This window comes from Amphiprion ocellaris, chromosome 6 (genome assembly GCF_022539595.1).
Source record: "Amphiprion ocellaris isolate individual 3 ecotype Okinawa chromosome 6, ASM2253959v1, whole genome shotgun sequence".
Taxonomy (NCBI): Eukaryota; Metazoa; Chordata; class Actinopteri; family Pomacentridae; genus Amphiprion; species Amphiprion ocellaris.
This window is the reverse complement of record NC_072771.1, coordinates 6,467,964-6,489,855: the sequence shown is the minus strand read 5'-3', so window position 1 is coordinate 6,489,855 and position 21,892 is coordinate 6,467,964. Positions and strand designations below refer to the sequence as shown.

The 21,892-nt window shown below is 41.5% G+C and overlaps 1 protein-coding gene across 3 annotated transcripts in view; it reads left to right on the top strand.

Annotated features, from left to right (window-relative positions):
* The window catches only part of unc5db (unc-5 netrin receptor Db), a 249,586-nt gene that overhangs the window by 192,222 nt on the left and 35,472 nt on the right, over positions 1–21,892 (top strand). For all 3 annotated transcript variants that reach the window (XM_055011601.1, XM_055011602.1, XM_055011600.1), the window contains one exon: positions 15,025–15,196. In XM_055011601.1, the coding sequence (XP_054867576.1) occupies positions 15,025–15,196 (172 nt within the window). The remainder of the gene's footprint in view (positions 1–15,024; positions 15,197–21,892) is intronic.

Below are 21,892 nucleotides of genomic sequence, written 5' to 3'. Positions count from 1 at the left end.
GACATTACTTCCAGTTTTGGATGAAAAATAAACACAAATTATGGATTTCCTGGTTCACCTGCAAGTACGCTACTAACCCTATCTGATCATTTCAGTCAATAAAAAAATGACAGTTCTGTCTGTCAAGCATTCAGTGATTATTTTCCAAACTTCGCCATCCGCCATCATGGTTCTGATTTTGTCACATTTCAGAACTATGAAAAAATATCTCTGTGTACTAACAGAATTATTTCATGATACGAAATGGTTTTTTTTATTAATATGACTGCCAATACAGATAATCTGCAAGCATTAAGGTATCAAATGGTGAAAGCAGATGAGCTTCGCTCCACTCGCCCCTCTCTGCTGTGTTCCACCTCATGCTTCAGAATAAAGCTGACCACCTGCTTCACTCATACTTACTGAACACATCAGTCTGGACAAATAGCTCACAAATATTTGGTTTAATTTTTTTGTAAAAGGTTATATAATTTCCCAAAACAGTTTTAAGCTTTTAACAATCATTGTCTAAACAGCAGGGAAAAGAGCTTTTTTAAAAAAACTATTTTTAACTGTGGACAAATACACGTTTAGTGAAGATAGCATCTCCAGCATCGAAACAGGAGCCATGGCTTTAAGTATCACAACAGAAAAGGTTAAAGGAAACAACAAAATCAGAAAAGGTTACCCATTTCTGAAAAAGCTATAAGTCAGGCAGACTTGAGGGTTTTTTTTTTTTTTGTTTTATTTTTTGTTGTTTTTTTTGTTTTTTTACCTTTTTAAAAAATAAGATCAGATGAAACACTTGTAAAATCATGAGGACATCAGCAAAAAGTATGTATGGACAAGAAAGATATATTGGTACGCAGCATAATAATACAGTAACTAAAGCAGTAGAAATATTGATCTTGCTCAGTCTAGTAAATGTAGAAAACAGCAGGATTGCAGGATGTGTTGTCATCATTTGGGCATGTTGGAAATGAGAACAGGTTGTGATGTAGTGAACTTTAACTCGTATGACTGATTGGCTGTTTCTGCTTCTTCTGCTGTCCTGAATTCTTCTTCTTCAGTGGCTGGTCAACAGTTTGTTTTGTTTCTGGCTCCTGGTTTATTAGAGCCATGGGTACCGGAGCGTGAACTGCTTCTGACCACATACTGCACCCTGGTTTATTCGTTTCAAAGCAGAAAAAAGAAACAAGCCTTGAGTACGGCGTCCTTCTCTAACGTGTTTTATATTTTTTTTGTCAATGGGAGACGTTCATCTTTGGTTTGGGTTTTTTCATATGAAACCCTTCTGGTTAAAGTTAAATTGTCGATGAAACTGCTGAAAATGATGAAGTGGTAAAACAAGTAGTTGTTAGTTGGTCAGATATTTGGATGATAGTGTTTTCTTTACAACATAAAGAGCAGGATGTGTATCTATAGGTTGTTTTATGCTATGTTAGACCGGCCCAACGCCCCCTACAGAACCATCTCGCAGGATCATTTTCTTGAAGAACGGTCCTCAGCAGCCCTGAGACGCTGCTCTGCAGACCTCCACACTGATCGCTTAACTCAGAGAAGAAAAATACTGATTTGTTAAACTCAGAATGCCATTTTTCTGCCCTCTTCATGCCCTCATTGATACAGGCTAACATAAGAAACCCCCATCATTTGATTTCAGAGTCACATTCAGTTCAGACAGGACACTTTGAACCGTTTATTTCAGAATGACATGCATGTGTGTTTGGCGTGACACAGATAGACCCTGAGATCATAAACCTTCCGCCAGAGCCTGATATTCACAATGTTTTTAAAGAATACAGTCTGAATAGGAAGCAAATAGCAAGGAGGAGGAGGATGGCAGGTGAAGGCTGAACGCTGCCTGAGTTATAAAGCACGCTAACAGGGAGGAGGGAAAGGACTGCGAACACGATTGGACGTCTTAGAACCTTGTGACTGGCCTGAGTCCATGCCTGTATGAACTAGAGCGAAGCTGCATTCAGTAATTCTTTTCGTGTTCAGAGTTAATGTTGATGCTGTTGGGTCCTACATTGGAAACAGAAAGGCTGAAAGGGTCAGTTAGGGGCTGTCTGCTCCTCTCAGCTAAGGTTTGATTGCTACCTTTATTATCATTTCAGTGGTAGTAGTTGGTGTCTTGGGCTGTACAGTGGTTCAGTGGTTAGCACCGTCGCTTCACAGCTAGAAGATCCCCGGTTCGTGTCCCAGTCTTCCTGGGATCTTCCTGCATGGAGTCTCCATGTTCTCCTGTACATGTGTGGGTTTTCTCCAGGTTCTCCAGCTTCCTCCCACAGTCCAGAAACATGCTGAGGTTAATTGGTGATTCTAAATTGTCTGTAGGTGTGAATGTGAGTGTGATTGTTTGTCTCTATGTGTAGCCCTGTGATAGACTGTTACCTGTCCAGGTGTCTCCTGTCTTCACCCTCAGTCAGCTCCCAGTCCCCCATGATCCTGATGAGGATTAAGGTGTATGGACGATGGTACTAACGTCTTAGAAACTAGCTAAATAGCAAAAACACTGACCGCTGTGTAGACAGAAAAAGCAATAGACTGACCATGATTTGTTGACTACTTTTTCGTCTAATCTAATCGTCTAACACTGCTTTTCCTCTCGCTGGAGGACGTCGTGTCGTCCTGGTTCTCGGTCATCATATCAGCAGTGACACTTTACTGGAAAACGGCCACACTGCACACTTGAAATCTGTTAATAATTGTTTATTATTATCACACTGGAACCAAGTCTGACTTCAGAGATGGTGATACACTCAAATTCATCGCTTCAGAACTGGTAAAAAAAATCATCCAAACTGTTAAAATTCCAGGGTTTGAGAGTTTTACACCTCCTATCAGTGCAAAGCTTCATTTTGTAGAAACTCAAGGGTTTAAATCAGTGCACTGTGCAGCTCTGAACGCTCAGGTTAACCTGCTGCGTATCGACCAACCAGGTAAAGTGTCACTGAATGTTCCTTTAGACGTATGATCACCGGCATCCCGTCACTCTCTTCCGCCTTCTCTGTTCCAATAATATAAGCTTCACTGTGATGATGGATGGATGGTCGGGGTCTTAGTGGCAGTAATAGGTGTTGTTACAGGTAAGCATGTGTTCATATTGGTGGGCAGTGGTGCATGCAGACATACAGAGGGTAGGTCTGTGCCCATCACCATGGTTTCTGCATGTTAACCCCCAGGCTGTGTGGCAGATGGGCCCAGCGAGCCCATCTCCTGCTCCCTATAGGAGTCCTCTAGGTGTCCTCATATGGGTGTTCATTTCCAGAAGCCCCTCACAGGTGCTTGTCTGGGCTTTGATGTCCCAGCTGCCGTATAGAATCTCAAGTTCTCGACCCCAGGGGGCTCCGCGATAGAGTACTTCATTTAGTGGACCGACTCAAAGGGAAGCAAAGTCAAACCTCCAATCCTCCAATCTCCCCTCCACTCTGAGAGTCAATATGTAGTTATGCACTCCTCGTGGTGTCAACAATGTGGCTCTCTGGGAGGAAGTCACGACCCGGGAAGCTTGTTTAAACGATGATGAATGCAGTGATGAATGGAGAACGGTGCGCTGATGGACACGCTCGGTGGAATAGAAGGCGCCGACGTCTCCGGAGGCCTTTCATCTTGGCAGTACGCTCATTACGCATTCTGATCACAGCTAGGTAATGACCCTCGGATGGACTGAGCGTCTCTCCAGGGGAGTGTTTGCATCCTCTTCCCTGCAGAGAGGCACGAGGGTTTCCAGTTTCCTGTGAAGTGTCGCTGTTTATTCACACCGCTTCACTCCAGCAAAGTCACAAAGAAAGGAGAGTCTGGAAAATGCACACATTAGCAGAGAAACGGCCGGGATGTGGATCCGATAATGAGACGCAGACAGCAGCAGAGAGAGTGACTTATGCCTGTCAGGACAGAGTGTTTGTATTTGAGGTCAATTTTAACGGCAATGTAACAGTTTCCCTTTTATAACAGAATTATGATACATGCTTTTAGACTTTAAAGGAGTCAGAGCAGCTCTGCTTTGTTCTCATCAGGGCTAGACTCATAGAATAGAACACACAGAAACCCATGAATCTCTGGCTCTGCTGAAGATCCAGTTCAGTCACAGCTGCTATAATGTATATGTGTAATCGAAAATCTTTACAAGAAAGTGTGGAGCTGCCTTCATGTCCTGGTATGGATTTCTACCTGCCAGCAGAAAGCATCCGGTTTCTCCCACTGCTTTAACCACCTTTGAAACACTTCAAAATGTTTCAGGCTCCAACCTGACAGTATTTGGTTTCGGCCACAGCGGTGCTTTTCAAGTGCTTCTTTTCTCCGTCACTCTGTGTGAGATGTTTGCTGTAGACAGCCTTATTTCTCCCTCTGGTCTGTTGTGCTTGTCATCTTGCCAGCTGTCAATCATCCTGGCAGGCCGGGACATGCAGAGAATCGCGTCCTTTTCTTTCCTGCTGCAGTGTCCAGCCCCAATCCCCGTCCAGGCAACTTCTCCTAGAGTCCCATTAAAGCTTCTTTTTTTTAAAAAGATGTCCTCTTGAAGCTTTTCAAAGGCTCATCTAAATCTTTTGAAGGCCAGTTTTTCTTCGGTCAGACATATTCCCTTCTGCCTCTGAGGTTTTATGAGGCTTTTTGTTGTAAGATAAATCCCTCAACCTATTGAGGCAGAAACAGCTTTGTCCTCACAGCAGAAGAACTTTTAATGATGAAACTAGTTTCCATCTGTATGCCTTTTGAAGGACACCAGGCTGAACATTTGGGACCTGGTGCTGTATATTATTTATTGTTCTGGATGCTCCTGGCTAAGTTTTATTTCATAAATCAGAGGAAACCTGTGAGAACTCACAAAGTGCCCTACAGGATCAGTTTTATACAGTTTGGAGGCTAACAATGATAATCTATTATCCATGGCTGTCGGTAGAAGTGCAGCAGTGCGTAGGTGTGACATGGCTTCCTGCTTGGATACCTGGCCTCCAGTCAGAGTCCTGGCTGCCCACGGTGGCTGACCCGGCTGATCCGTTTTTCTGGATGGAGAGCCGCTGTAGCTCCCACTCTAAGCCGTCAGCTCTCATGGTCCATTGATCTCATGGCGCAGATCTTTGGATGGACACATCACTCATGGTTTTGGTCCAGAGCTCACAAGTCCTGCGTCCCCTGCCAAGGTGGCGGCACATTTTAGAAATAAGTGCCTTCTAACTTAAAACGGAGATCCATCCTGATGTGAAATGTCCGACTCCTCTGAAGGTAGAAGAGTTCATCTGCGGACTGATGAGGAGAGAGACATTCGTCCTGTAGGGCTGATGAGGTGGAACACTGTTCTAGGTCATTCTCTCATCATATCCGTACTTATAGGAACACGTTAAATGTAATAACCTTGCTAGTGCATTTTTCACATTCAGAAGTTTGCTACTAGACCTCCGGCTTGTGATTCATTCTAAACACCTAGAAGCATGCCTTTATTCCTAATTCACCTGGTTCAATACTGATTTTTTTGTCTCGGTTTCTGCTCTGCTCCTGTTTATTTTACTGCAGAAAAAAAGCCAAACTTTCTCCTCCTGTTCTCACTTGAGGTTTTGTAGATAAAGTAAATTCCGGTGTCATTTCAACTAATAGAACAGCATGAAAACGACATACTCACTGCTCTGAATTTCAGGGTTTTTTAAAATTATTTGATCAAAATATGTCAAATAAATAGATAAATTGACTAAAGAATTGCATTCAGTTTCACTTTGCTACTAAAATATTCCATTTGGGTTCATTTGTGTTATAGAGAGAAATACAATGACTTCAAATGATTCATGTGAGCAGCTTTTTAGCGACAGTGAGAAGAAAAACGCTAACAAGAAAAATCCTCCGCAGAATCAGGCTCAAGGAGGTCTGCCATCTGCCTCGGCTGGTTGGAGGGAGGGTGACGGGGAAAAAACAGGACAGACGGAAACATGGATGAACACCGGGGAGGCTGGAGAGGAGAGGAAATGCTGATCAGAAACGTGAAGCTCCTGAGATACGCTCAGAGAGGATGAACCACAGGAGGGAGCAGACACAAAGTTAGTGGTGGTAGATGAATGTATGGAGAGAGGAGAGGTGCATCATGGGATCTCCTCCGTCAGTCTGGACCTGTCAGCATAACCAAGGATGGCTCAGGTCACTGGAACCAGCTCTGACTATAATCTGTGTCAAAAAGGGCAGTAATGAGGGCGTCTGCATCAGCAGTCAGAGGCTGATGCTGTCAGTAAGGATCAGGATTTACTGCACATCCAGGGTTGTTTCATCTCTCTTGGTGGGCTTTTAACCCTCCTGTTGTTCTCATTTATGGGCACCAAAACATATTGTTTCCTTGTCTGAAAAAAATCCAAAAATTCAGTAAAAAAATTCCCCAAATTTCTGAAAATTTGCAAAACCTTCAGAACATTCCAATAATTCCTTAAAAGTTTTCCTTTAAAATTTTATTTTTAAAAAATCCCCCAAATTTGGCAAGAAAATTCTTATAAATATTTTCAAAAAATGAGTAAAAATCTTCCAAAAAATCCTAAAAATAGCTAAAGTGATTCCATATATATCAGTAAAACTTGTAATATTTTCTTTAAGAACATTCACATTAAACCAATCAGTTGTTTTTTTTTGTGAATGTTCTTAAGAAACATTTTTAACATTTTGACTTTTTGACCTTTCTTTGTGACTTTGACTTTTATTTAGGGAAATTATTTTTTATTCCCTTATTTTTTAAATAAATCAAATTTTATTTTGATAGGGTTTGTGCAACATGCTAGCTAAATAAAAGTGTGCTGCTAACACCTAATGTATCGCTGCTGCTGAGCCGTCATGCTAATTTAAAATGCATGCTTCCTGTCATCTAAATCTAAACTGTAAATAAAAATTGTTGTTCTTACGGTAAAATTCCAGCAGCTGTGGTCGCAAGAATGCTACTGTAAAATTATGGTAAAAAGTTTTCTACATTTATGGTAAAGAAATGTATTCATACTGTTGATTTTAGGGTTAAAACATGCTTCATTCTATATATTACTGTAAAAAAAAGTTTTAACCTTTAAAAATTTTAGAATTTACATAAATATTACAGCATTTTTTTCCATTAATAGCACAACATTTAGTGTATTTGACATTTAATATGTGTATTTTAGCATAAATTGCAGTTATATCTGTCATAAATATTAAAGCATATGTCTGTTATTAACACAAAAGCAACAAACGGTATTTTTTACATGTAATAAATGCAGAAATTGCCATGTTGTTTGTTATAAATATTGCAGCATTTCCATCATCAGTACAACAATATGTACATTTAACTGGGAAAAACTGTATTCTTCTTGAGAATTAAATGCAAAAATTACAGTATTGTTCTACATATTATGGCATGTTTCCATTAAAAACTGAGCAGGAGTCAGGAAATTAATTTTTTCAAGAGAAAAAAAAATCTAAAAAACACACTTTTCTCCTGATGAACCTGTTTACAGTGATTCAGTGTTATGTACACTGCATCAAACTGTTTTAGAGTTTACAGATTTTTACAGTCACGGTTTGACAGTTTTTCACTGTAAAATGTACAAACATTTTTTACAGTGTAAATCATGAGCAGCTGTGTAGCAGCAGCTAAATCCACTCAGTTGTTGCTGAGTTCCTTGATGAGCAGGTGAACAGAACAAACTGTCTTGTAACAATCACATTCATTTAACAAATGCTGCTATAAAATGTTTAGCAAGGACAGGGTTAGACTCTGCTATTGTTAGAGTAAAATAGCCCAAGGAACCCTCAAAATATTACAGAAACCAGAAAATACACCATCACCATCCTTGAAGTGAGATTATTATGACCCACGGTTTAATGTCAGACATCGTACCTCTACCCACCTGCCCCTCAGAATCTGAATCGAGAATCATTGAGAACCAGAACTGGTCAGCGGAGTCAGAATCACAGTCAGCATCACAAAATGCAAACAATTCCCAGCCCTAATTTAGATGGCAGAAGAGGAGGAGAATATCTTACATGTCCTTGCACGGTGAATCACTAAAATCTCTGAGCAGAGTGCTGTCCAAATAGAACACACTGATACTGGTGTTTCTTGTGGCTAATTAGAATTAGAGATTTTCTGGTGCTACCAGAAATGTTGTCCTGAAGAAGTCACTAAAGAGACTTGGATTGTTTCTTTAGGGCTGAACATTCAAAACAACTATGAGATTAGATCAGATTTAGATTTGTAAAGCCAAAACTTTGAGTAAAGGCCACCGGATCACCAGCATGTATGATGGGAACATGGAATGTTGTTGAGGTTTCTTCTACTAAATAAAGTGTTAAAATGGAGCCTAAAAAGTGTTAAAATCAAGCGTATGTTCAAAATAACACTTGTGTCAGTGACATGTTTGAAGGTTTTATGTTTATACACTGGACACACCTTCTTATTCAGTGCTTTTTATTTATTTGTATTATTTTCTACATTGTAGATTAATACTGAAGGCTAGCACTGCTTTGTTTACTACATAGTTCCATATGTATTCTTTTATAGTTTTGATGTCTTCAGTATTAATCTGCAATATAGAAAATAATTATCTAAAAACCATTAAATGATAAGGTGTGTCCAGACCTTTGACTGGTAGTGTATATGTTTATATTTGTGCATTTTGAGGCACGATCACATCAGAGAGCGCAGTACTCCATCAAGACTGCTCAGTCGTCGTATCATTTCCGACGGCTAACAAATCCGTGGATCCAGGCTACAAGCCGCATCACTGCCCAAGTCCAATCAACTGGTCCTTGTGTCATTTCTGACCTTCCCTGAAAATTTCATCCAAATCCGTTAGTCCTTTTCTGAGTAATGTTGCTAACAGACAGACAGACACACACACACACGCAGAAAGACAGACAGATGGACAAACCAACGCCGATCATCGTAGAACTCCATCGAGGCTCCGCCCCCTTGGTGGAGTAAATATGAAAAGATAAAGTTTGTTTTAAAGGGATGCAGAAAAAATTTGACATTGATATTCAGTGTGGTCATCATCTTTTCCATTCTGTGCTGAAACATTTCCGTGACTCAGCATATGTACACACACACACACACACACACACACACACACTCATATCTGTCCTTTATTGACCTTATGTGGATAACTGACTGTTAGAGGATCAGGTTTACCAACAGTGATCCCGGTTAGTGCCTACATCCTGTAATTTGTATATACTGAGAACTATTTCTGTGGGAAGAGCCTATAAATCATCCACAGGACACTAAAAATGTTCATACTGTTGGCAGCAAAAAGGAACACATTAATATTCATACTGAATATAATTCAAAAATCAAAACTCTGTCTGCTGTACAGACACAGTAAAGCCTCAGCTTGGCCAAATATACTGCTGGTTGAATGCCAGCTGTGTAAGCGCTTCAAGCCTTTATTGAACTTGTGCAGTGATTTGACATTATTTTTAGTTATCTGAGTAGCACTCTCAGTGATAAGTGACCAAATAACATGGTGAGCTGTTTCAAGTGATTAGCCTCGTTGCTTACAATCATTTTCCAGTCAAGTGTGTTGCAGAACACTAAGGTCCTGGACTGGAGATGAAGTGGTTTCAGAGTTAGTTGAATACTCACCATAATGGCTTTATAAATCAAGGTTCAGTGCCTTGGGATTTTTTTTTCTAAACAGATTGGTGATTAAAGTTATTGTTGATGTTTAACTGAGCTGTTCCTTCAATCAAATCCTGTAGCTGTGATGATGCTTGATTACTGAGGCTGTTCTGATGGATGTCTTTGCAGCTGAAAGGATGATAAAAGCAGGAGTGCTGAAGCGACGTGTCTTTGCTGGATATTGCAGCGATTCACAAAGCTTCACCTCTAGATGCCTGTTTGATTAATGTGTCCGTGCGGCACATAAGGTGTCTACATCAACTTAAAAATGGGCGAAAGCACAGTGGGACAAACAGGTGGGAGACTACAAGCAAATAAAGGTGAAGCTAATGGAGCGTGCTAATGTGTGCATTTATTAAGCCCGCCGTCTCCGCTCCCGGCCCAATCTGCCACTTTGCACGGCTCCCAGGGTCCCCGAGGAGTGAGTCATTGCTCACTTTAAATAATGCACCTCATCTAGGAGCTCAAGACGCCGCCGTATAGAGCCCTTCATCGTGATGACAAGTGGAATTGAGAAAAGAGACCGCTAGCCTCGGGCGCTCCTTTAAGGTTGCCGCTGGACTCCGGAGCCCGAGCTGCAGGCTACTTCAGGAGCACGTAATCTGCTCCTTGCCCACACTTTGCATTAAATGTGTGATCAGGCTCGGCGCTGTTGGCTGAAGGATCCAGAGGTCTCTCAGGGCCAGTGGAGAGGAGGGCTGCTGTTGACATAGCAGAAAAACCGACTGAGAGCTAAGAGACATAGGACAGAAGGTGAGCTGGTTGTGCAATAAGATGGTACCTGCAAACCCTGATAGCCAGAGAAAATCAGTACCCCACCCCCAGCCCTCCTCAGGGTGGAAGCAGAAGCAGTAATTGGTGAGTCTGGAGTGGATGTCAGCACCCAGAAAGAGCATTTACCGTGAAGGTGTTCCCAGAGACAGCAGCAGCTTTTAATTCAGATGAGCTATTATAATAGCTGCGGAGCTTATGTAACAGGTCTCTTTATGAAAAGTTTGCAAGAGGTGGGGGCGAGTGTCAAAAGGAAAAAATAAAGTTGGAGTATCTTTTCGGAGGCTGTTAAGACAATTAAGACTGTATGAATCATTGCATTGCAAGTAAGCAGCCGGTTATTGTGGGGTAATTCACAGGACATTTTAAAGGATGCTTTTATCCAGGGAGAGCATGCACTTGTAGCACGGCTGCTCTCGGTGGGAAACAAACCCCTACCCGCTGTGATGATGGTGGCATACTGCATCCAGAGCGGCTCAGCAACATGACTCAACTCAGAGTCTTTTATACAGAAAAGTAATGAGCAGTCCCTGGCCTCCAGAGAACCAAACGAGTGAGAGAATGTGAAAGAGAAAGTAGGAGATGTGGAAGTATGTGGAGTCAGCTTTGATTCGCTGTTGAGAATATGCCGCAGTAACATTTGTGCAATATGAAGTGTCCTGTACATTCCTGCTTTGCTTCATTCTGGAACTTCTTTTTGAAATCTTAACCACCATTTCTATGTATTATCATAGCTTCACTGGTAAAATCTAACACAGCCAGATTTCTGAAGGTGCTACATATAGGTATATGCATGTTAGACTGAAACCTGTAAACATAAACTTTATATGAACGGACAAACCCTCCATGACGTCACCTATTAAAAACATGAAACAGGTGGAACATGTTCATTCTCCTAAATGTTTTCCCCCATGTAAAACACTTTATAATTTCATAAAACAAACCAAATTTTCCCTCCACTTTTTTTCGACCTCCTGGTACAGATTTGAGCTGCTGTACTTGCTGTGCTTGTCTTCTGGGAATTGTAGCAATGCAGGAAGGAGAACAGAAATGAACATGACCTCGAGGAAACATCATGGTCTGGTTTAACGGTCTGATTGTAGATGGTGCTTCGTTAACAAAAATAATCTCTGAACATGGTCTAGGTGATGATTACTCTGCTTAATTGGGAAGACAACTTTAGATGTAAACATGTTTTCTAGTACGGGGTCTCAGGGGGTTGCAGAATTAATATGAAATTAAATAGCAGTGTACATCAGTCAGGCATAACATTCTGACAGCTGACAGCTGAAATGAATAACACTGATTATCTCTTCATCATGGCTCCTGTTAGTGGGTTGGATATATTAGGCAGCAAGTGAACATTTTGTCCTTAAAGTTGATGACTTAGAAGCAGGAAAAATGGGCAAACGTAAGGATCACGTGAATGGCCAGGATGCGTGGCTTACCTGGAGAACACATGGAACCAGGATGCATTATGGGAAGAAGGCCAGCTGGTGGAGGCATTGTGATGTTTGGGCAATGTTCTGCTGTGAAGCCTTGGGTCCTCCATCCATGTAGATGTTACTTTGACACATACCTCCTATCTAAGCATTGTTGCAGACCATGAACACCCTTTCATGGAAACATTATTCCCTGATGGCTGTGGCCTCTTTCAGCAGGATAATGCTCCAAGCAGAAATGGTTCAGGAATTGTTTGAGGAGCAGAACAACCAGTTTGAGGTGTTGACTTGGCCTCCAAATTCCCCAGATCTCCATCCCATCCAGCATCTGTGGGATGTTCTGAACAAACAAGTCTGATCCATGGAGACCAAACCTCACAACTTCCAGGAGTTAAAGGATCTGCTGCTGACATCTTGGTGCCAGATACCACAACACACCTTCAGGGTCTAGTAGAGTCCAGATACCACAGCACACCTTCAGGGTCTAGTAGAGTCCAGATACCACAGCACACCTTCAGGGTCTAGAGGAGTCCAGATACCACAGCACACCTTCAGGGTCTAGTAGAGTCCAGATACCACAGCACACCTTCAGGGTCTAGAGGAGTCCAGATACCACAGCACACCTTCAGGGTCTAATAGAGTCCAGATACCACAGCACACCTTCAGGGTCCAGTGGAGTCCATGCTTTGATGGGTCAGGACTGTTTTGGCAGCAAAAGGAGGACCAATAGAATATTGGGCAGGTGGTCATAATGTTCTACCTGATCGGTGTATATTACAGGAACTGGGCACTTAAATGTAGGCACCTACTTCTAATTTCAGTGTGAATTCTAACAACAGACTGATGGGAGTTACCAGGTAGAAGTATACAACCAGCAAACAACAAAGAAAACTAAGCCTTGCAACATGTTAATGACCCTCAAAAGTGGCTGTCATGGGCTGATTCTTGTTGCTTGTGAAAGACAGATATCATTGATAATGGTACTATGTTTTCCCAACATATGTGATAGGACTTTCTCATTCCCAGTGCCACAACAAGAGCATTCTCTGAAGGGACACCATGGTCTGAAAACATTGGGGACCACTATTCTTGTTGTATGTCATAGCCCTTTCTTCTCCCTTGTTTCTTGTCTGCATTTCCTCTACCTTTACCTCTTTCGGTGGGGAAAAAATGCCTCATAAAACCGAGTATTTTTTGCTCAATTACCATAACTATGAAGAGCATTCACCGACAGTGGAATTTTGGAAAAAGTTTATTAAAAAGCATAGGCCAGGGTAATTTCCATTACACTGGATATCCCTTAGATTCCAGTTAAATTCATCATTAAGAAATGGAAGGATTATGGCATTATCTGTAAATCCTCTGAAGGTGTTACAGCTCCACTGGCTGAAATGGGACTGTTCTGTTCCACTTTTTCACGTCAAAGCTTTATGGGAGAGTAGCGAAGAGAAAGTCAAGGCTGAAAGAAGCTCATATCATATCTACACTAGAGTTCACCAGAAGGCATGTTGGAGATTCTAAAGTCAACTGGAAGAAGGTTCTTTGGTCTGAGGAGACCAAAATTGAGCTCTTAAGTCAGACTGGTGGACACCAAACACTGCAGACACCATGTGCATCATAAAGCATGGTGGTGGCGGCATCAGGATGTGGGGATGTTCCTCGGCAGCAGGCCCTGGAGAGCTTGTAAAGGTAGAGGGTGAATGAATGCAGCAAAATAGAGGGTAATACTGGAGGACAGCCTGCAGTCTGCAAGAGAAGTGCGACCAGAGGTAATTTATTTTCTAGCAAAACAATGACTGCAGCCAAAGCTACAAATAAACAGCTTAAAGACAACCTGACACAACCTGTAACCTAAAGGTAAAGAAGCATGGACCAGTGCCTAGATATTTAATGATGTCACTCAGCCATTGCAGTGCTTTTCCTTCATTGCATTCACTTCAGCCAGATTCAGGTTTTTTCACTGGAGGAACCGACTGTCTTGGTGGCGTCACTTCCATGATACAGGGCTTTCTCATGTCTGACTTATAGAATACTAACATAACTGACAGACATGATAGGAAAAAATAGAAATAAGATATTAAATAAGACCCAGTGGTAACAGAAGATATATTTTTTTTAATTTTCCAGCCGGTTGTGTTGATCCCACACTAACACATCTTTAGGCATTCCTCTTCGTTGCCGACCTGTCAGTTTAAAGTTTTTCTGTAGCGTGCTGCACATTAAAGCTGTTCATTTGCACGATGTCTCGATGAGGGGAGGATGTCTTAACGACTCAGCTCTCTCATATCTCTGGCCTGTGATGACTGATTGGAGCTTAGACTGCTTTGCTGTGATGTTTTTCTCTGCTGTCATGCTCCTGCCTGCCCTTTTTCTCTAAAATCCAACCACCGCTGCCCCTGCCACCATCCAGTGGCAAGACCTGTTTGTTGTAAGCCTCTTTTAATGAGCACACTCCAACTCGCCGGCAAATCGCAGCGACTTTTTCACCTGTGCTGGAACTAATTCCAGCAGCTCAGCTGTGTAGCAATAACTTGAACTCAAAGAGCAGCGGTCCACGACACTCACACTCACAGGCAGTCAAACCCGGAACTACAAGCCTGCAGGCATGTTTTGTTTGCAGCCCACCTCTTTTCATAAGCTCCTCTCATTAGCTGGTGTTTTTTCTGTGCTGCAGCCCAGGCTCAAAGAGAGATGTTAAGCACATATAGGCCCTGTAAGATAATAAATAGAAAATGTTTAATAGGGAAAGTAATGTGAAGATCACAGCCTGGAGTACGATGCTAACAGCGATGCCGTGTTCAACACGAAGCACTTTTTGACTGAGCTAAATGCAAGCCCTTTTTTAATCACAGATAATAGATAATGACTGTGAGAGTTAAAGTAAGAAAGTGATCAGAACATCTCAGCCTAATCCAAAGTGTGTTTTCAGCATTGCAGCACAGCATTTAATTACATACAGGCTTAAAGTGAGAAGACAGCTGTGCAGGCAGCTCTCCCTTGCAGTAAAACATACATTTATGATGCATCTTCAAGTGACCATCAAAAAGCACAATTACAAAACGTCTAAGAGAGTCATTCTGCTTATGTGTCACCTCCGTAAACACTATCTGCTCTCTGCAGGACTGTAACTTCTTTTATGTGTCTTTTACGATATAATGCATTTACTTTGTGTATGTGTGTGTGTGTGTGTGTGTGTCACTGTGTGTTTAGTGTCCAAACACTGGAAGGCTGTGAGATCCTCCTGGGTCCAGAGGTGACGTACGGTCCTCAAGGCTTGGACCTCTTCTGCCCAGTCGCCATGACCATCGCCCACTGCGCCGAAATGGACGCAGAGAACTGGAACGTCCAGCTGAAGAAGAAAACCCAGGACAACAAATGGGAGGTGAGAGCTGGAAACGCCTGTCAGCAACGATACACCCCATCAGGATCTGAGCTCTCCTTTCCTAGATGGCTCGATCCTTTCTTTGTAGCTAAATGTCAGCAGGAATGAAGGCAAACCCAGCACACCTCAGGGTTTGCACTCCTTGTGTTAGCAGTACAGTCTCTGCTACACTTCAGCATGACACAATGAATGTTACTGAAGGGCAGGTGCATGAATTCTGCAAAGTAAACTCCAGATAAGACACTACATGGAAAAGGAATGAAGAATCTAAATACTGTTGATCTCTTGTTGTGGGGTTAACCACTAACCCTGAAATCAGTGCCCTGGCTCCATAAATACTGGTTTATTAGTGAATCAGAATGTAAATTAGACCAGTTTTCCTGTCTACCTTTAGATGAGCTGCACTACTAACAGCCAGTCTAAGCAGGATCTGACTCCGTCATGGCTGCCGGAGACGATCCACTACCATTCTGACTAGTTCCATCCTCTTTTCCCTGTAATATTTTCATGTAGTTGGGCCAGTTTTTGGCAGAGAATCTCATATTTCTAAGCATGAAAGACACTTGGTCATGTAAATAAATGCGTGTATTTACTGTCAGTTGGAGAAGCACAAGGACATCCATTCAACAAAGAGAACGCTGAAAGCCAATCAGCAACAAGTCGTTTTCTAACTGACGCTCCCCTCCTGACGGACAACAGAGCTCAAACACAACACATTACATATCTGTAGTGCGTCCACTGCCGTCCTCTCTTGTTTACGTCGTTAAAAATAGCGTGCTTTTCCATGCAAATACAGATGCAAGAGCTGGGTGTGAAGATGTGGTGAGAAATGTCTTAATTGCTGAGGCAACAGAAGGAAAAAGGGAAAGCTAAGTCCAACGAGGAGCGCCATACCTGCACATGCTCTCACATGAAGAACTGCAGATGCTGCAACCTGCAGCAGGCTTACCTTCCTTTAAACCTTAAAGCTGCACTCATCAGGAATTATTGTTTTAGTAATGGATGATGGCTCTGTATTGTGTGAAGGGATTGTTTGTAGTGACGCCTTTCACTAGCTGGTGAACATTGTGTAGCATTTATTAGATAAAGAGCCAGATGTGGTTCTCTGGTGGTTGTTGGTGGAGACCAAAACTAGAGCTAAAAGGGTGGACAGAAAGATGACTCCTAATGAATGCTAATGTTCCTCATTGTCTGCTTGCTGTGTAAAGAGCCAAGTGTTTGCTGAGAAGTTCATCAGATCACAGCCTCCACTGCTGCTGCAACCATGCACAGGCTTTTAATGACCAGCTTACCAGGAAATCGCTACGATATTTTAACCTGTGCAGGAAACAATTCCTTCAACCTGACTGTGTAGCAGAAACCTGAACTCAAAGAACAAGAGTCAACAACACTCGCAGCATCCATCCTCATTCGTTCATGTTCAGTCTCATGGGTTCTGGAAAGAGACAGTCTGAACTGTAATTGGCGCTTTATAAATAAAATTGAATTGAATTAAATTCATTAGGCAATCACAAAAAACTTGTGTTGCCTTTTTGTGGTGTGTAAATCCTTTGCTTACATGTGCTGTAACCACTTTGATACATCACATTTCAGCTAAATGAGTGTCTAGTTAAGTAGCTTCCATGTATAGGGAAATAATTAGCTGTATTTGTATCAATGATCAGTGAACACGGTGAGTTTCAACCAGCAAACGTTTCTTTAACCTTTCATCGTCTGACTTGTGTTGATACAGGTGCTTTGAAGTTTGTCAGAATTTGGTTTGCAAGTTGTTTTTTTCTGCAGTTTTTTTGGTTTTTTTTCACACAATCGATTTCTTCGTATGAAACGTGTTAATCCGTGTTTGCCAGGAACACTGAGGATAACGTATTTTGTCACCAACACACTGCCTGTTATTTACCACCATGACTGGTTGATATTTATCTGATTTAGAGCGCTTTGTTTCATTGCAGTCTCTCTGTATAAGACAGTGAGTTTGTAAATGGGTGTTAAAATGGCTCCTTGACATTAGAGGTTTGTTGACTCTGCTCCTCCCTGCGTTCAGTGACCTTTACATTTGTGTTTTATATGGTAAAAGGCAGTTAGTCAGTGTGACACATGACTGGTGAATTATGGGTTATCCATAGAGGACAGTTGGGGCTTTGTGGGTAAGCTGATTGATCCAGCCTGATGCTCTCCATGGGTCCAGAGGGTGACATAAGGCCACATGGAGGAAAATAAAGAAACAGTTACAGAGTGTAATGGCCAGGAAGAGGCAGGGCTGTCGGTGATGGGGGTGTTAGTACAGGAGCCGTCAGACAAGGGAAGCATCGATTGGTGGACCTGGAGGAGACATGGCACGGTGGATTTAGACTTGAAGCAATCAGAAGGAGAATCATGGAAGTAGTTTCTCTGCTGACCGTCGACTCTTCTCATTAGCTTTGCTCTGATGCTTTGCAGCAGGACGCGTTCTATTTCTCCAGCTCTTTATTTATATGTGTTTCCATTCCAACAGCGTCGGCCTTTTCTTCCTTTTTTTACCCCTCCCTCCAGTGAAGAAGATTGTTTTCTACTGGTCTGGATGAAGTCCCGAGAGCTACATCCCAAACCCAAAGGCGGAACAAGCTTCAGTCGCTGTCGTCGCTTTGCATTATTGGCTTGTGTTTTTTAGCAGCAACCACTGAGATGATAACAAGACATGCGGGAAAGAAAGGGGGCACGGAGGTGGTGTAATGAAGAGAATATTCAGTAACTGTAAAGCTGACGTAAAGCTTTGGCGAGCTGAGTATGAGGTCACAGTAATGAAGAGTGCAGGTTTGCCCCTGGCTGTTGTGGTGTTTGTCAGCGCTTAGAAGAGCTTGTTATTTAGGCCGGATTTACCCGCTCTCTGCATTGTCTGCTTTTGTCCTGAATAATGTTTTTCTTGGCTGATATAAAGAATATTCAGGAGCTGCTGCTGCCTCCGCATGCAAAGATGCAACATAATGAACCTTCATCTACACAGCTTTGACTGTAGTTCCTTTTTCTTTCTACCTGCACCAAGAGCGAAGCCCAAATTAAAAGTCTCTGCTTTATGCTTTTTTAACATCACCATCAGTCCAAGTGGCTCTTTGATATGTTTTTTTTAATATAATGACAGCATACATCTACATATAGATTCACTTAGTCCCGTTTTTGTTCTTTAAGCATCGCTGTCTCTGAAAATGACACTACTATGCAGCTTTACTGTCACATAAAGGCTCTTGGTTTTGAAGAGCCACAAATAAGGAGGAGAGGATGGTGACAGATGAGCAATTGAGCTTTCATCCAGAAGATCAGGATTCACACCCCATGTCAGACCATAATTCTTAGAGTTAAGTTTCATTTTCACTTGTTTCTTATTGACTAGTGGCTTCATTACTTTCACTCATTGTTTAGTAGACTGCATTGCTGGGTTTCAGAAGATATCTTCTTTTGGCCGACACTTTCACATCGATAAATACGTGTTAGGAGCTTGGTTCAGTTTAGGAACCAAAACGTCTTGGTTCAGTTGAGGAAAATAGTTCAGTTTGGGATATAATAGAGCTTAAAATGTAATCTGGCAGAAAATGCATTTCACTCAAAACCTAACTGTAAAATGCAGTTTAGTTGTATGATAGCATAACTTTTAGGCTGCTGTGGAGCATCACATCAGACCCATCTTCTAGGATATTCATGACCCAGGATGGTAAATGCATAATTTGTTAGGGTGTTCAAGATTTAAAAAGTATGATTCACAGTTAAGGTGCCCAAATGGTGGTTCACTGTGGATCAGAACAAACTAAATAGCACTGTTTTACTAATGTTTTTTTTTTTTTTAAATGTCCATTGAGACAAGTGAAGCAATTTCCCCGTGTGGAGCTATACAAAGGAACACCTCTTACGTTACACTATTTAAGAAAAAGCTTTATTGGACTGGTCTGTGGACCAGGCTGTGAGCGCCACATGGTGGCGTGTCTTCAGGAATAACTTCATTAACATGTCTGAGCTGATAGACAATCAGTGGTGCCCTGTTAAAATGTTCCAGCTCTAGAAAACTGCACTTATAAAGATGCAGAGGTTTCATACGGAACCAAATGTCCAAATATGTCCAAATGTCATCACACTGCAATTCTTTATGAGTCCACCAGCAAGCTTTGAGCCCAGTCTGTGTATATTTGGAGTTTTAGCAAAAAATAGCTGAAATATAGCATTTTTGAACAAACTAATATCCATCCATCATTATCTATACACTGTTTAACCCTCATCAGAGTCATGGGGGGTGGAGTCTATCCCAGCTGACTGAGGGTGAAGGCAGGGGACACCTGGACAGGTCACCAGTCTATCACAGGACTACACATAGAGACAAACAATCACACTCACATTCACACCTACAGACAATTTAGAATCATCAATTAACCTCAGCATGTTTCTGGACTGTGGGAGGAAGATGGAGAACCTGGAGAAAAGCCACACATGTACAGGAGAACATGGAGACTCCATGCAGAAAGATCCCAGGAAGGCTGGGATGTGAACCGGGGATCTACTAGCTGTGAGGCTGGTGCAGCCCACAGACTAATAGGAATAGTAATGTTCTCATACTAAGTCAAAAGTAAAGTTTAAAATAGCCCTAAGGTCTGCTCACTAGCTGGCCTGAAAGTTTTAGACAATCCTTGCCAGCAAAATTGTCAATTGTCAAATTTCCATTTTCCTCTGAGCATTTTAACATCTTCACCTGCTGCTGTTTCCAGAGTTCAGCTTCTGCTGCCACAGAAATGTACAGTTTACTGAAGCACAACCCACAGAAAACAAGGAAATGATCAGATGTGTCTTAGCAAAAATGTTGAATTTACTGAGCTAGTTGATACTGTGTGTGTGAAGGCTGGTGAAACCTTTGTACAGAAACAATCACTTCTCATTATGAAGCAGGAAGAACCAACCAGGACTGATTAAACTGGTTTCATCACATGTGACTGGCAGCAGAATGGCAGCAAAACGAAGCAGCTACACAACCATCATCGCAATCAGAATCAAAAGTAGTGCGAAGTTTTCTGTTCATGTAATTAAGGAATGATCGTTTCCAGGCCTTCAAAGTTTACAGAGTTTTATTCTGAACTGCTGGAACAATCTGCCAGGATGCATGGTGGAAACTGAATAAACTGAGGAAATTTATTATGCAGCTATGATCACCACTTTTAGGCCACCAGTATGAAAAAAGGTGTTTCTATTTTTTTTTACAAGCCTTGCTTTGAACCCAGAGTGTTCATCTGCAACTCATTTTCAAGAAATACATTCTTTTGGTTTTCAAATGTCAGATTATTTTCTTGGGTTTTCTGTTAAAAGTGAATTTCAGTCAAATTGTGTTCAATCTTCCAGACACTAAACATAACGTGAGGATGCTTTCAGAAACAGTGGCATGGGAAGTTTTTATTTTATATGAACTTCAAGCAGTGAAGAGAAGAAGCTCAAAGCAAACCAATATGTCCTGATGACTCTGAGTTTAAAGCAGCATCTAGGAGAACGTTCCCCAGATGTTCAGTACATTTAAACTGTCTCTGTCTCTGCTGTCTCATCCAACCAGAGACTGACTCCATGATGCTGAGATCATCCTGTGACTGAAGCTAGTCCTCGGGCTCATTAGCAGTTTCTATAAAACTACATCACAAACATGCAGTGAGTTCATATCTCTACAATATACACTACTGTTCACAAGCCTGGGGTCACCCAGGCAATTCTCACTTTTATCCATGTGCTAACATAACTGCACAAGGGTTTTCTAATCATCAATGAGCCTTTCAACACCATTAGCTAACACAATGTAGCATTAGAACACAGGAGTGATGGTTGCTGGAAATGTTCCTCTGTACCTCTATGGAGATATTCCATTAAAAACCAGCTGTTTCCAGCTAGAATAGTCATTTACCACATTAACAATGTCTAGACTGGATTTAGCATTCATTTAATGTTATCTTCATTGAAAAAAAATGCTTTTCTTTCAACAGTAAGGACATTTCTAAGTGATCCCAAAGTCCATGAAAACTGAAATTTTTCAAAACCTTTTTTTTTTTTTTTTTTTAAATTGACACTATGTTTTTACAGCTACTGTCACCCTGTGGCAGTGATGTGAAACTGGTGTTTAATCCTTTTGTACAGTAATGTATGACTGCCTTAGGATTGAATGTGTCCTAGTTTGGGGCAAACTAACAGCCATGTATGTGACACTATGAGTCCAAAAAGCTAAATCTATGTCCCAAATGTAATCAGGTCTGTGTGATCACGATGCACGTGGCAACAAAAAGGGATGAATGCAACCTTCTTTAAAATATTCACAGAGGCAGCAGACCGGACTGCAGCAAAGCAATAAAGACAGTACACAACTAAGGACTGAGTCATCCTGTGTCAACATCAAACAGTAAAAAATGAATGCATCTTGATCATAGCAATAATATTCCCTCATATATCTGCATTTGTTTCCCATGATAATGTATTATTAAAGTATCCTGACCAACCATCAGATCATCTATAAAGATTAAAGTCTGATTTTTGTACTTAAAGAAGGATGAGTTCCAAAAATAACTGTATTTGTTTAAAACATTTCCAGTTCTACAAATACAGCAACGCTTGTCCACTTCACCACTGATTTCACTTCCAGGAGTTAGAATGCAGCACAGTGATGACTGGAAACACAGAAAAGTTGCTTTAAAACACAAAGTTCTGATCTGA